The sequence below is a fragment of the Ursus arctos genome, unplaced genomic scaffold (genome assembly GCF_023065955.2).
Source record: "Ursus arctos isolate Adak ecotype North America unplaced genomic scaffold, UrsArc2.0 scaffold_2, whole genome shotgun sequence".
Classification (NCBI taxonomy): domain Eukaryota; kingdom Metazoa; phylum Chordata; class Mammalia; order Carnivora; family Ursidae; genus Ursus; species Ursus arctos.
In genome coordinates, this window is record NW_026622874.1 from 3,313,615 (window position 1) to 3,328,084 (window position 14,470).

Consider the following 14,470-nt stretch of genomic DNA (forward strand, 5'->3'; position numbering starts at 1 on the left):
GGTGCGCGAGGCCTCGGAGCCCGGAGACAGGCCCCTCCCAGCGCAGCTGTCGCCGCCGCCTGCGGGCTCCTTTCACTTTCTCACGGCCAAGTCACCCAGAGGGGCGCCGCTGCCGCCACCGCCGCTGCGCCCAAGGACTCCGCCCCGCGCCGCTTAGCTACCGGCCCCCGCCCGCCCGGGCCCCGCCCACCCCGGTAGTTTCTGCTCGCGATTGGCGCGTGCGAGCGGCAGCTCCGGCTCCCCTGTCCCATTGGCTGCACCCTCCTGTCAGTCCGACGATTGCCCGCCACTCCCTCCGCCCTCCTCCAAAGCCGCCCTCCCATTGGAGGAGACTGCGCGCTGGGGGCGGGCAGGGAGCGCTAGTCCAGCCGCTTACGGTCAATCGCAGAGGCCCAACGCCGGGAGGGAGGGAGGCAGGGGGAGGAGAGGGGCGGACTGAGGCTGGGCGGGGGGGGTAACATCTGGCCGGCGCCGCCGCGTGCGTGCGTGGTGCGTCCTCCCGCCCCCTCCCCTCCCCCTCCCCCTCCCGCCCCCCCCCAGCCCCCGGCCCCCCCCTCCCCGGCCGGCGGCTCTGCGCTCGCTCCCTCGCTCGCTCCCTCGCTGTGTCTGGCAGGCTGCGGCCGCCGCTGGGCTGCTGCCATGGGGAGCCGTTGAGAGTGGGGCCCTCTTCGCTCCGCCGCGCTCCTCCGGCTGCCAGCGGGGGTGGGTGGGAGGGAGGGAGGGGGCAGGGGGGAGCGGGCGACGGAGCCGGGATTGGGGGGTGGGGGGGCCGGGAGGGAGGGGGCCAAGAGGAGGAGGAAGCCCACCAAGTCCGGCGGCGGCGGCGGCGGCGGCGGCGGCCGGGAGGAGGAGGAGGAGGAGGAGGCGGAGGACGCGGCGGCGGCGGCGGCGGCGGCGGGGACGCGGTGACTTAGGGCCGCTCCGTGTGAGTCCCGGCGCCGGCCCCGGCCCCTGACCCGGCGTCAGCTCCGCGCCCGGCCCCCCTGCCGGGCGGGGGGCGCCAGCTGTGCGGCCCCGGCTGGCGGGCCAGGGCGGGCGGAGGGCGGGCCGGGCCGGGGGCGCCCCCGCGAGTGGAGTTAGTTTGTGTGCTTGGAGCGGTTGGGGCGGCGGGGGGCGGCGCAGCTGCGGGAGGCCGGGCGCGGGGACGGGGCCGCCGCAGCTGCGGGGTCGGGCGGGGTGCGGGCTCGCCGGCTCCGCGCCCCCCCAACACCCCCCCCCCCCCCGCGGCCGGTGCAGCTGCGGCGCGGGGCGGGCTCCCGGCCGGTGCAGCTGCGGCGGCGCCTCCCGGGTGCGGAGGGCGGCGGGCTGGGGGAGGGGGCTTGGGAGCCGCCGCAGCTGCAGCGGCGCCCGGGACGGCCGCGGCTCCGGGGACCGGTGCAGCTGCAGTGGCGCCCGGGGGGGAGGGGGCCGGCGGGGGAGGGGCCCCTCCCGGGCTGGTGCAGTTGCCGGGAGGCCCCGGGGGCTCGCGCGCCGCGGCGTCGGGGAAGCGGTAGCAGCCACCCTCCTCCCGCGGGCTTCTTCTTACGACTTTTCTTTTGTTGTTGCCGTGACCCGGGTCTGTTTTCTCCTCTGCTGTTGAAGGTGTTTTCCTGCTGCACCGGCTCTCCGCCCTCCACCTCCTTCCCTGTGGTTTAACCTTCCTCTTTCCCCGTGTGTTTTATGCACGGTGAACTGCGTGGAGATTTGCATTACTTCTTCCCCACCCTCGTCCCTACTCCGCACCCTCGCCCCCACCCCTTGGAAAAACAAAACCCCAACCTCGCAGACCGTCTCTGGACCCCGCGGTAGCAAGACTGTGAAGGGGTTGATTTGTGGGGTGGGAGTCGCTGGCCCATTGCGGTGCTTGGGACTCATTAAACTGTCACTCACCCCCACCCCACTGGGTAAATGGGGTGATTAATGTCTGATATATTGGAATGGGGCGAGGGCATTTGTGGAGAATAGGTTGTGTGGCTGAGAAGGAATGCAGCTCCGAAGAGTGCCTCCTGGAATAGGCGTTCGTCATTATGTCATTCACCGCAAAGTTAGAGAAAGTTAGGTTTGTGACTTTGGCAAAGCGAGGAGGACAGGACAGAGACGTTGGTTTTTGTTACTCTTTAACTCTGCCGCGGTTTCCTGATGAGGACGGAGTGGTGATCACCAGGGCTGCGACACTCGCGCCTCAGGCCTTTTCTACGCCTCAGCCTCCCCAGAGTCTGTGGAGATGTATTTGACATTCACAGATGTCGCAGCACCTTGCAGGGCACTGGTCAGCCCAGCCCGGGTTACGTGACGATTTCATCAGCCATTAGAAAAGACCCACAAAGTCGAGCTAAAAAGTTCCCAAACTTACTAGACCTGCCCCCCCCTTACTGAAAGCTGAAAGGTTTTCCTGTGATCATGAAACATTACAGAGTGACCCAAAAAAGAGATTGTTATGGGACACAGATCAAGGGGAAGACAAAGTTCTGCTTCTGAGCGGAGAGTCAGATCCGATATGCATATGCAGGTGCCGCATTCATTTTAAGTGGCTGTAGCAGCTTGTATCAGTTTATTAATTTGTCTTGTTGAACTGAAGTACTTTCCAGGATTTCAGAAAGTGCAGTTTCACCTTGTTGATACTGAGAGTTGAAATTTGCATTAACTGGCAATGTGAGAAATTTTATTGAGAAGGTAGTAGGAGATAAACAGTTAAAATAAGAGCAAAATCATAAGGTGTGTCGGGCTGGAGTAATACTTCTGTATCGTCTTCCAACATTCTGAGACACGTATGCCATTATCTCGGCACAGAAAAAAAATGAAAGTACCGTAATAATGTTGAAATGGGACTGGAGATGTCAATTGGGTTGGTTTAAAAATATCCCTGAGCTGCCTTTGAAACTAAACGTTGGAGTTGAATAAAAGTGAATCTGGATTTCCTGAATAGCACCGTGGCTTGAGTGTGCTGTCAGTATGTAAGCCAGTCCACCAACTTAAGACAGAAGTGTTGCTATTCCATAAATACAGTAGAACTCCATATGCTGAGTTTTTCCATTTCTTTCTGTTAGAAAGTTTGGAAAAAAAAGGGAGACTTTGAAGTATTTTGTTTATACTAACAGAAGAGAAAAGTTCTCCTAAGAAAAAGCTGGTGGCAGGAGTGTAGAGGAGTAGCATATGGCATTAAAAGGAGCACAGCTGGAGGTAGCATTTCCATCTGAACATGATGTCAGAGCAGCTGACAGCCTGCCATCCCTCAGCCTTTTATTCTAACACACAGACAGGGAGTTAGTGTGTGCGGATCTGTGGTGGAGAAGGTATCTTATTCCTCTCTAACATCATCTCCACTTTGCATCTGTCTCTCTTAGTCTGCTTTTTTTCCACCGATGTAACAGACCTGGAGCCAGCGAGACTCAGAGGAAAGGACTTAATCAGGTTTATGTGTCCTAAAGGTAGGAGTAGCAAGAGATTAGATTGAGCATATTTCTGTTTTGGTGTTTTGTTTATTTAATTAAAAAAAATCACATTACTTTTCTAACCCAGTTTAGGAATAATATATGAAACCGAGTATTAAATGAACATCTTATTGGAGTTGAAAGTCTTGGGCTTGTTTAGTTTTAATTTTTATTCCCTTTTGCTCGAGCAAGTAAATAACTTTAATACACAGAAATATTTCAAGTTTTGAAATGTTAAGAAAGGCTTTGAAATGTTGCTTTTTGAGATCACTTTGGATTAAAATGCTTCTTGTGGTTCACTGCTATTTAGATTCCTTTTGCTTTCGGGGTGGAGGGGGGAGAGAAATAGTAAACTGTCTGGAATCCAGCATTCAAACTTATATGAGAAGATTATTCTAGTTAAGAAGCTAGATTGTTGTGTAATTAATTCCACTGTGAAACTTTATTCTTCAAAACATTCAGCAGCACTACTGAAACATACAGCTGTAGTGCTTTTGAAACCGAAGGTTTTTTAAAAAGGGGAAAAAAAAACTTTTGTCCCCAGGAGAATAGTTTGACTGGTTTCCTCATTTCTCTTTCAAATATATATTTAAGAGAGCTTTTATTTCAGCATAACAATAATTATTTGCTGGAGTTTTTGTGTTAGCGACTAATTTAGAACTTGTAGATTTGAGCTGCCTGAATTGGCCAGACAGCTGTAATCGCACTCCTCTATTCTTAATCTCTTTATCTGGGCAGCAGCTGCCATATGGCCACAGTCAGCTGGATCAGATGTTTATAAGCTTCCTTCTTCGTCCCTCTCTGTCCTCTCAGCCTCCTAATTTGATCACGCTACCTTGTGAGCTGCCCTCCAATCTTTATTTTTAGCCCTCTCAAGGATTAGGATTGATGTTAGCTGTGGGGCACTTAAAGTGATTGTATTGTAAATCTTGGTTTATTCTAGCGGTGGCATCGTGCGGAAGGTGTTTGGGGGCTAGGATGAAAGTTTTAGTCCATCTTGGGCAAAGTGGAGAAAAAGCAGGGAGGTAATTTCTGGAATATTAAATTGCTATGTGTCCGTTCCCCAGACGCGCTCTCTGAGCTGCCTGGTGTGGAACCTTGCTTCTGGTCACAGGAAAGGGGAAGTCGGGTTTTCTTGATTTTTTTAAGGACTTGAATTTTGCAGTTGAATTTTGACCCTTTGTACATCTTCGCCTTCCCTCTCCCTCCATCTCACCCTCCTTCACCAAAAAACAAGGGCAGCGATGCATATTTGAAAGAATAGAAGCTAGTGGGAAAACAAAATATATCAAGTTTTATTGAAACAAAGTATTTTCTGTTGCATGAGGTAAGGCAGAGTCAGAAAAAAAAATAGTTTCTTTTTTCTAGCAAGGCTTTTGGGGGGGGGCGGGTGTTGAACCTGTAAAGCTTCTGAATACGATCTGCCTTCGTTTAAAAGTTTGCAATAATTTTAGTATGGAATTCATTTGCTTTGCAACGGATCAGAGTTCAGATGAGGATTTTTCAGAGTTAAGTGAAGCCCTTCTGGTTGCCCATATTCTGGATGTACAGATTTTACAAAGAAATATTACTATTTTTTTCTCAATTCATTTAAAAAATATTTGGATTTGTTCATAGTGAAGATGATCTTTTCCATCTGTTGGTATAGTTCTTTCTGATCTCGTACATGTGTGCCGTACCTGCAAATCCTAAGGCATGAACATCTGTTTTGTACACAGGGCTTTTGTTGTCGTAACACTCTGACTTTAAAAGTGAGTTGTTTGCTAATTTCTGGGCTAATTATGCGATTTCATTTTTTTCCCCCCTCGATTCAGCCAGTGTGTGTGTTAAAATTGTGCTTTCTAAGTGCAGTCATGTATCAAGAGTAATAAAATAAAAAGGACGGTTGAACAAGTTTTCTGAATCTTCCAGAATGTGTTTGGGACTTTTCTTTGTTCGTTCTATGAGCTGTTCCCTTTGAAATTAAAGCTGTTTTGTAGGTTTTGTAGGACATAATTTGATGAGTAGGTTCACTTCTGCTGAAAGAGATCTAAATTCTCATTCTCAGTAAGAGGCTGCACTGAAATGAAGGCTTTTAAAACTTGACTCAAAGTTCCAGGAAGGTGGAAATGCATCAGGGACTGTTCGGCTGGGGCGAGGAAGTCTGGAGAGTGCCCTTTTTTTTTTTGCTTCTCGCATTTAGGTTTTGTGCCAGTGATCTGGTAGTCCCTGGGTCATAAGCCTGATTAAAATTCAGGGACGTGTACCTCGGCGGCCTGAGCCGAATCACTGTCACTATCTTTTTCTTTTCTTTCTTTCTTTCTTTCTTTCTTTTTTTTTTTTTTGGTGCGGGGACTAGAGGACTAGGGCGCTGGAAAGTCGTTCCTGAGCGGGCTCTCACGAGAAATCTGTCTCTCCCCAGGTTATGAAGACAGCATGGAGTTTCCAGACCACAGTAGACATTTGCTGCAGTGTCTGAGCGAGCAGAGGCACCAGGGCTTCCTTTGTGACTGCACTGTTCTCGTGGGAGATGCCCAGTTCCGCGCGCACCGAGCTGTACTGGCTTCATGCAGCATGTATTTCCACCTCTTTTACAAGGACCAGCTGGACAAAAGAGACATTGTTCATCTGAACAGCGACATTGTTACAGCCCCAGCTTTCGCTCTCCTGCTTGAATTCATGTATGAAGGGAAACTCCAGTTCAAAGACTTGCCCATTGAAGACGTGCTCGCAGCTGCCAGCTATCTCCACATGTATGACATTGTCAAAGTGTGCAAAAAGAAGCTGAAAGAGAAAGCCACCACGGAGGCGGACAGCACCAAGAAGGAGGAGGACGCCTCCAGTTGCTCGGACAAAGTCGAGAGCCTCTCGGATGGCAGCAGCCACATGGCCGGCGACCTGCCCAGTGACGAGGACGAGGGCGAAGACGAAAAGCTGAACCTGCTGCCCGGCAAACGGGACCTGGCGGCCGAGCCCGGGACCGTGTGGATGCGCCTGCCCTCCGACCCCGCGGGGCTCCCCCCGGCCGGCGCGGACGCCGAGCCGCACGCCGCGGCAGCCGGGAAGACGGCGGCCAGCCCCTGCAGCTCGACCGAGTCCTCGTCGCAGAGGTCTGTCAGCTCCGTGAGGGACTCGGCAGATGTTGACTGTGTGCTGGACCTGTCAGTCAAGTCCAGCCTTTCGGGAGTTGAAAATCTGAACAGCTCTTATTTCTCTTCACAGGACGTGCTGAGAAGCAACCTGGTGCAGGTGAAGGTGGAGAAAGAGGCTTCCTGTGAGGAGAGCGAGGTTGGCGCTAGTGACTATGACATGGAACATAGCGCTGGGAAAGAGGGCGCGGGCGCCGCGGCCCGGGGGCAGTACGAGCCGGCGCACCTGGCCCCGCTGAGGGAGGACTCGGTGTTGCGGGAGCTCGAGCGCGACGACAAGGCCAGCGACGACGAGATGATGAGCCCGGACGCCGAGCGCGGCCCGGTGGAGGGCGGCATGGAGAGCAGCCTGCTGCCCTACGTGTCCAACATCCTGAGCCCGGCCGGCCAGATCTTCATGTGCCCGCTGTGCAACAAGGTCTTCCCCAGCCCGCACATCCTGCAGATCCACCTGAGCACGCACTTCCGCGAGCAGGACGGGCTGCGCAGCAAGCCGGCCGCCGACGTCAACGTGCCCACCTGCTCGCTGTGCGGCAAGACGTTCTCGTGCATGTACACGCTCAAGCGCCACGAGCGGACCCACTCGGGCGAGAAGCCCTACACGTGCACGCAGTGCGGCAAGAGCTTCCAGTACTCGCACAACCTGAGCCGCCACGCCGTGGTGCACACGCGCGAGAAGCCGCACGCCTGCAAGTGGTGCGAGCGCAGGTTCACGCAGTCCGGGGACCTGTACAGACACATCCGCAAGTTCCACTGTGAGTTGGTGAACTCCTTGTCGGTCAAAAGCGAAGCCCTGAGCTTGCCCACTGTCAGAGACTGGACCTTAGAAGATAGCTCTCAAGAACTCTGGAAATGATTTTATATATATATATATATATATATAAATAATATATATATATACATAGATATACATAGATCTCTATCTAGTTGTGGTACGGTCTAAAAGCAGCCTTGTTTCCTGGAACTAAAACGTCGGGGTGTTAACTCGGTTTTGCACTTTAGAGTAGCATGAGACTCTCACTAATTTAGCATTCTGGTAAAAGAGACTTTCGAGCAAGTCGGAGACTAGAGAGGGCTTTCTCTTTCGAGGGGGTAGGGGAAGCAAGCCAATAAGAACCTTTGAAACAACTCGTCCTATCACAAGATGCTTTCACAGGGCTTAATTTTGTCCACACCGCATTGTCTTCTGAGCGCTCTCTCTCTCCCTCTCTCTCTTTTTCCACTCTGTTTTGATTTTGTGTTTCTGTTCTGTTTTGGTTTTTTGTTTTGTTTGTTTCTTGTTTCTTTGCCTCTTTCAGAGTAGAAATTCCCTCCAGTTTTATTAGCCTCTTTATATGTCACAAATTGCATGAATCTTTTCTGGCTGTTGGAAACCTGAATGCTTTTAGACCCAAATGGAAAATTTCTGAAATGCTGGATTATCTATTTTTAAACAAGCAGTTGACTTAAAACTTTCTGTGGCAACTTCTGGTTTTTCTGACGGTTCCCAATGAGAGAAATTCTGAAAGTACACTGGGATCACTGGGACGCTGTCTTTGTGAAGGTTTGCTTGGGATGAAAAAGGATATTGCAGCTTCAGCAGTGTTGAACTGTGTGTTGAAAAATGTGAATTACTGTTCTTGTATACTGTAACTGATTACACGGGCTGGGGGGGGTGTCAAAGAACTTGACAGGTTGTGTTGATGCTCTTAGTTGAGTCTTGAAAAGTAAATATTAACGCTACAGAAATGCATGAGTTTCAATATATTTTTTGTCTTTGTTTGCATTGTATAACTTTAACGAGTGAGTTTAAAATTATTTAATTTCCTTAGAAAAAAAAATAGCACCGTTTGGGGAAAAAACTGGTGTTATGAAGAACGTAAATGCACTGTTTTTATTTTTATTTTATATAATTTAAATTGACTTTCCCACTGTCTTTAAGTTGAAACTGTTAAGCTGAATAAAAACTTAAGCTGCAAATTGATAACTTCGCTACATAACAAGGAAAATATAAATGTTTACAAACGGCTTAAAGATTTGCATGTGCAGTGTGCATTTATAACAAACTTCTAATTGCACAAAACCCATGCCGGCTCAAAAAGTTTAGGTGTACACATTTACCCAGTTGAGCATTTTTAGAATAACTACTGCACAAATGGACAATAGGTCATTCTCTCTCTTCCTTTATTTTTTATTTTTTTGGGGGGGGGGGCTCCCCTTCTCTTTTTCTTCCCTTCTCCCTTACCCTCCCTCGCTCCCTCCCTCCTTCCCCCCCCCTCCCCAATCCCCAACTCATGAAAAGATTCTATGGACTGAAAAAGCCCCGGGCTGAAAGGACTGGACTGCCTTGATTGACGTGGGGAAGGTGGGGAAGGGGGTTAGTAGACTATGTGTATCGGGGCAGCAGAGGCTGCAGCCCAACGTGTGGTTTTAATGACCAGCACGCAGGGCAAAAGCATTTTGCACAGTGTTTGTTTTCCTGTCTTGCACTTACAAATAAGGTCTATGGGAGTAGCATGGAAAACGTTTGCTGTTTTTCCCTTTTTTTTTAATTGCTTTTGTTTAAAATTTGATCGCCTTAACTACTGTAAACATAGCCTATTTTTGTGCTTAAGATACTGAATGGAAAACTCCATTGTGTGTTGCTGGACTGTTTTGGAAATATTTGGTCAAATGTGTGTTAATTTGGCTGTAATGGCATTTAAAGCAAACAAACAAACAAAAAAAAAAGCTGTGAAAATGGCCTTGGAGCATTATCTTTAGTTACTTGAAGAGTTTCTAGTTTTTTTAAATACAGTTTATGTTAAAATAATTTTTATTAATTTAGAGGAGACAATCAATGTCTGAGAAAACGGACTTTCTTTTGGATTTTCTTTTTGTGGTCATTGTGAGTGATTGCTTTTTCCTTTTATTAGTTTCACATTCTTCCTTTGTTCTAAAACTTAGACTGACATCTAGCTTTGACAATCATAGTATGTTTTATTTTCCTGAGGGGGGAATAACTTATAATGCTGTTTAGTTTTGTACTATTGGTGTGTTGGTGAATTTTTAAACTGTGTGCTAACTGCAATAAATTATATGAACTGAGACCCGTGTGTGCGTTATTTTAACGGTGATCGTGTACCCGTAGGTCCTAGATACGTACTGCACGTGGCATCTTTATTTTTAATATCAGTTCTGTCCGGAGCTTGTGAGATGATTAGGATGCCTCAGCTCACGCAAATGGAAATGTGCAAACATTTTGGCTTTCAGTCCTTTAAGATACTAATGCACATTTTTAAAACGTGACCCATTTTCTACTCCCTAGATCAAGAATGTTAAGGTAATTCCCTAGAAATCCCGTGAATCTATAGAACTTCAAGAGGCAGCATGGGTTTTTCCTAATAACACTGTACGACTAGCTGCTCACCCATACACCCCGAGCCATTTTCATGGGTAATTTTATCCTAAGTTGATGGGTCCCATCTATTCTTCTGTGTTCTGGTGTAAGTGGAAGATTGAAGGAGACCGGATGTCTTAATTTGGAAGATTGCTTGGCTAATGACTGGAATTCTAGGCAATCAAATTAGCAGGCATTCAATTGTTCATGATTGGTTATCTGCATCCTTTTTGTTGCTGGGAGAGCCCAGAAGTTCCCCAACTTTTAATTCTCAAAGTTTGGTAATCATGAGGACTCTGAACTCTAAGGTTTGCGATCGCCCGGACTTCACGATCGTCTCCTTGGGCGTGTCAGGGTGAGAAAACACTGCTGGTTGCTGGAAGGAATTCCCAGGAAGAACACACGGATGCGCCGGACAGAGAGCAGGGCGCAGGGCCGGCGCAGGCAGGGCAGCGGGTGTGTAAATCCCCAGACGGGTATTTGCCCATAACTTCCAGCCGTAAAAGATACATACGAAGATACAGGTTTACATTACTACCGTCAAATAGAATACATTTATATCACACGGCCTAGAGTAATGTGAATATTCTCAACTTCTGTGAAACAGTGGGGTGTAAGGTCCAGAGCTTAAAAATACACTCATAAGCTCCCCGGGTGGCTTTGGATGGGAATCCAAAAAGATTTTTTTTTTTTTTGGTTACCATAGAACACAATCATTTACTATTCGGAATCCTTGCGTTTCCTTCTGTTTTTTGGGGGGTTCTTGTTGGTTTTTTTTCTTTTTGTTGTTGCTGTTGAAGCAGGATTTCTATCACATGCAACTCACACTTGGTTTTAACCAACCAAACATTGTTTCACGTGAAAGGGGAATGTACATTTGAGCTCCACAAAATTATTTCTTCAGCAGTTAAGAGCTTATTTTTAAAAAGGGCTGGAAGTGGGGCGGGGGTTGGGGAGGGTGGATCTTGTGTTCTCAGTTCCTGTAGTAGCTGGTCATGGTACCTCGAAACTTTCTGAAGATGTTGAGAGTTACAATTTAGTTTCACTGACTAGCATCTAATTTAAACCGAGGAGCATTATCCTAAACTTAGCTGGATATACTTATAAGAACAATATTTTGACATGCGATTTGGAAGAAACAACTTCTTAAAACACTCCTTGCAAAACTAGAACAGAATATTAAGTCCATAAATCGCCACGTTTGTTAAGAGAAGTGAAGGAATCACTCGTTCATTTGCTACATTTTGGAAAAATGGAAATTAATTTGTCATGTAATCATGTTGGAAACCGTTCAAATTGATTCCCCCTTTGACATCTGGCTGATGTCTAAGTGTATTTTAACTATGTGATTTCATTTACTTCTGAAACCATCTGTTTTTTTAGATGATCAGTTATGCCCTAGATCACTGTGGGCCCAGCCCTGTGTGCTAGTTGTTCCCCGGGGAATGTCCAAGAAGTATATAAAATGTTTAAGGATATTGGTTTTGGATTTCCTTTCTAGTTAATTATGCTATCAGATTAATAGGTGAATCAAGTAGAGATTTTTCTTTAACAGACTCGTCATGATTACCTATACCTTATTGGAAGCCTAGAAAAAGGTGAACACTATATTAAAATTACAAGCTAGTGCACATTACAATGGCCGAAATACTAATTTTCCAAGTAAATCTTTTGTTTTGAATCATCAAAGTAAACAGTTGAATTTTTTTACCCAAGAGGTAACGCTACTTAAAAAACCTAGACTCTCACAAGTTTCATCAATGAAACACAAGCATACAAAAATTAGACTTTACAAGCCCCATTGTGTCAGATAAGAATTAAAAAAAAAAAAAAAGTCCTGAGATCTCAACATTTCCTGTATTGCATTTTATTCCTGTAAAGCTTCAAATATTCTTGGGTTTCTAATATAATCAGGGAAACTTTTACATACCTCTGGTTGGGAAACAGATAATTTTAGATATAATTTGTAGATACCGATCTAAGTTTTTGTTTAATTGTTTGGTACAATGTTTGAAACTGCTGATAAAGTACGGTGAATCGTGTAAGTGAATTTTGAAATCCAGGACAGAAGAGCTCAGTCGTTTTCATTACACTCATTTGCCATTAAAATGCTAGAGATTATACCATTTGAAAAATAAAGCAATAGTTTTATTATTGTCTTTTTAAAGCAAATAGCTTTTAGGAGTTTCATTTTGGCTGTAGTCCAAGTTCAGTACACTGACAAGATTTTGTTCCTTATGTTAACATTTTTCCACCTTCTGCCGGTAGAAACATAGCAAAATACCTTCGTATGGGATGCTTCGGTCTGAAACGCAGAACTACCTATCTGTTAGATGAGAAAGAAGCATGCTTCCAACCTCCCCACTCCTTCGATTTTCTTAATATCACGAAGGGTTAGCTGAAGCTCTCAGAGCTTATCGATGTCACTGGAGGTTTTTAGAAATAGTAATTTATTTTCAGAGACATTTTAAAAATTAGACTTTTAGTATTTTTGCAAACTGACCCCTTAAAACTTATTACTAATTTTTGCAATTTCTCGGAAACGAAGCTGAACTCTTTAAATTTAAAACGTTGTAACGAGAGAGGGTGAGGTCATAGAAATGAAGCAGTAGCCCGAAAAGTTTCTCTTTTAAGCCCAAATGCCGTATTCCACGAAATTGTTCAATTAATTATCCAGATAATTCAGGCTCGCAGGGTAGCTTTTTCCTAAAATATTCAAGCGCTCGAAAGAAATCAGATTTTTTTGGAGGGAGATGAATTTACCAGTTAACTTTCCTGATTCTATTTTAACACTTGCTAGCTCACCGTTGATCACAATGGCTCGGTTTATGGGAGCATGGTCTTTTCCTTGGCTGCAGGGTACTTTCACAGAACCATTTTTTGAAGACTGAAATGTTTCTTGAATTTTCGGGCAGTCTCCCCCTTTTTCTAATCCTGAGGAATGGGTTTGCCGTGGAGCTTGCATTTTGCTATAGGACACATTCTCTCTAGTTCGTTTGGCAAGAGAAGAGTGAAAACCCAATTTGGCTTTAAAATGTGGCACATGAGTGAGTAACAGTTTCAGTGAGGATATTTAGAGTGGCTTTGAGAGGCCGTGTGACACCCGTAGAGTCCATTCACGGAAATGACTTATTTACAGTTTGTCATCATCTCTGTAGTTAATCATGAAATCAAGTTGTTTTTATTAAATGTCAGGCTGCATGCTTAATATTAGCAATATAGGAATTTTAAGAAGTCATATTGACCTAAATATTGAAGTTTGTAAGAAGTGTATTTGTAGTTAATATGAAGTGGTGCATAGAAAATGTATTCGAATATTAGTAAACATTTATAGGGTAGATTAAATCTGTTGTTTCCCAACATAATGCCTGTAGAACAGTACCGAACTTGAAAGAATGCTATGACCTTATTTACGTGTGCTATGCCAGGCCAGGGCGAACTTTGATATGTGACGGGGCTTAAAAGAATGCATCTTAACCATATGTGATTAAAAAATATATATTACTTAAAACATTAGTAAATAAGGACATATTTACTTCCTTTAAAGAATCAGCCTCAATGCACTGTGTACTTTACCTTTGAGGAGATTGGTAAAGACACTAACACGTTTATATGTCTAGTGCTCTGAAATGATCTTTGATCAAAGTAGGAACATGTAGGCTTTTCATGTGAGTCTCTTACATTTGTTTTTAAAAGCAGACTAAAAATATACATACATCTTTTCTGCGGACCATTTCTTTGGAAACGTATCCTGTAAACAAGCTGGTTGCTGATACCGAGGTGCCCGTTTCATGTTTACTAGAGAGACAATGCTTCCGAGGGATGGCTATTTTGGACAATTTTCAGAAAAGCACAATGGTATAATAATGGATAATTAAAACATTTAAGGAAAGTGTATAGTGTAAAGAAAAATCCATTTCTTCCATTTTATAACCGTTTCTCTGTGTCACTTAAAGTCCTCATCGAATAGAAGAAATTTGAGCCCAGACCATATCCTGAGAAGAACAAATTTATAAAGTTGTTTCTATAACGAACTGCCTTTGAGAGAGAGAGAGCCTCTTAAGTAAGGATGGGCCAGGAGGGGAAAATGGTGCCGTTGAACATTGAAAGCCTAGATATTATACATAAGCCCTTGGTGTAGCATTTGTTTAAGATTTCAAAATCCCCAAGATTTTGCAACAGAATAAACTGAAAGAAACTGAAGGGGGGGCGGGCAGATGGAATATCCCTTCAGGTCCTTATTTCTGCTGAGACGCAAACTCAGATTCAGACTTAACACAGTCCGCTCTCGGTTTCCCTCCACGTCCTTTATCAGCCATCGGAGGGTACGTTTTATGCAAGGGGTGATTTTGACACCATTGCACCAATGAATTTTCCAACCAACTTGCTTTTGTGTCTGAATTTCTACAATTTTGTAACAACGGAAACAATTTTGAGATGAAAACGACATTTGAGATTGGCCTTCCTTGCCTGTCTGCACCAGCAAACTATGTATCTCCGGGGAGGGGGGAACACGCGGACAAAGGAGCCCCCCACTTCATATTTCCGGGGGTTTATTACTACAAATGACATCG

General features: G+C 46.0%; 1 protein-coding gene across 2 annotated transcripts; it reads left to right on the forward strand.

Moving 5' to 3' along the window:
* The first annotated feature begins 833 nt into the window (after positions 1 to 833).
* On the forward strand, positions 834 to 9,606 carry ZBTB18 (zinc finger and BTB domain containing 18). Of its 2 annotated transcripts, XM_044388001.3 has the most exons (3): positions 1,475 to 2,488; positions 3,324 to 3,407; positions 5,812 to 9,606. In XM_044388001.3, the coding sequence occupies exons 2-3, from the start codon at positions 3,395 to 3,397 to the stop codon at positions 7,392 to 7,394; spliced, it is 1,596 nt and encodes a 531-aa protein (XP_044243936.1). In that variant the 5' UTR covers positions 1,475 to 2,488; positions 3,324 to 3,394; the 3' UTR covers positions 7,395 to 9,606. The 2 variants fall into 2 exon arrangements, with proteins under 2 accessions (XP_026365355.1, XP_044243936.1); XM_026509570.4 differs by lacking the exons at positions 1,475 to 2,488; positions 3,324 to 3,407 and adding an exon at positions 834 to 925.
* Positions 9,607 to 14,470: the final 4,864 nt, after the last annotated feature.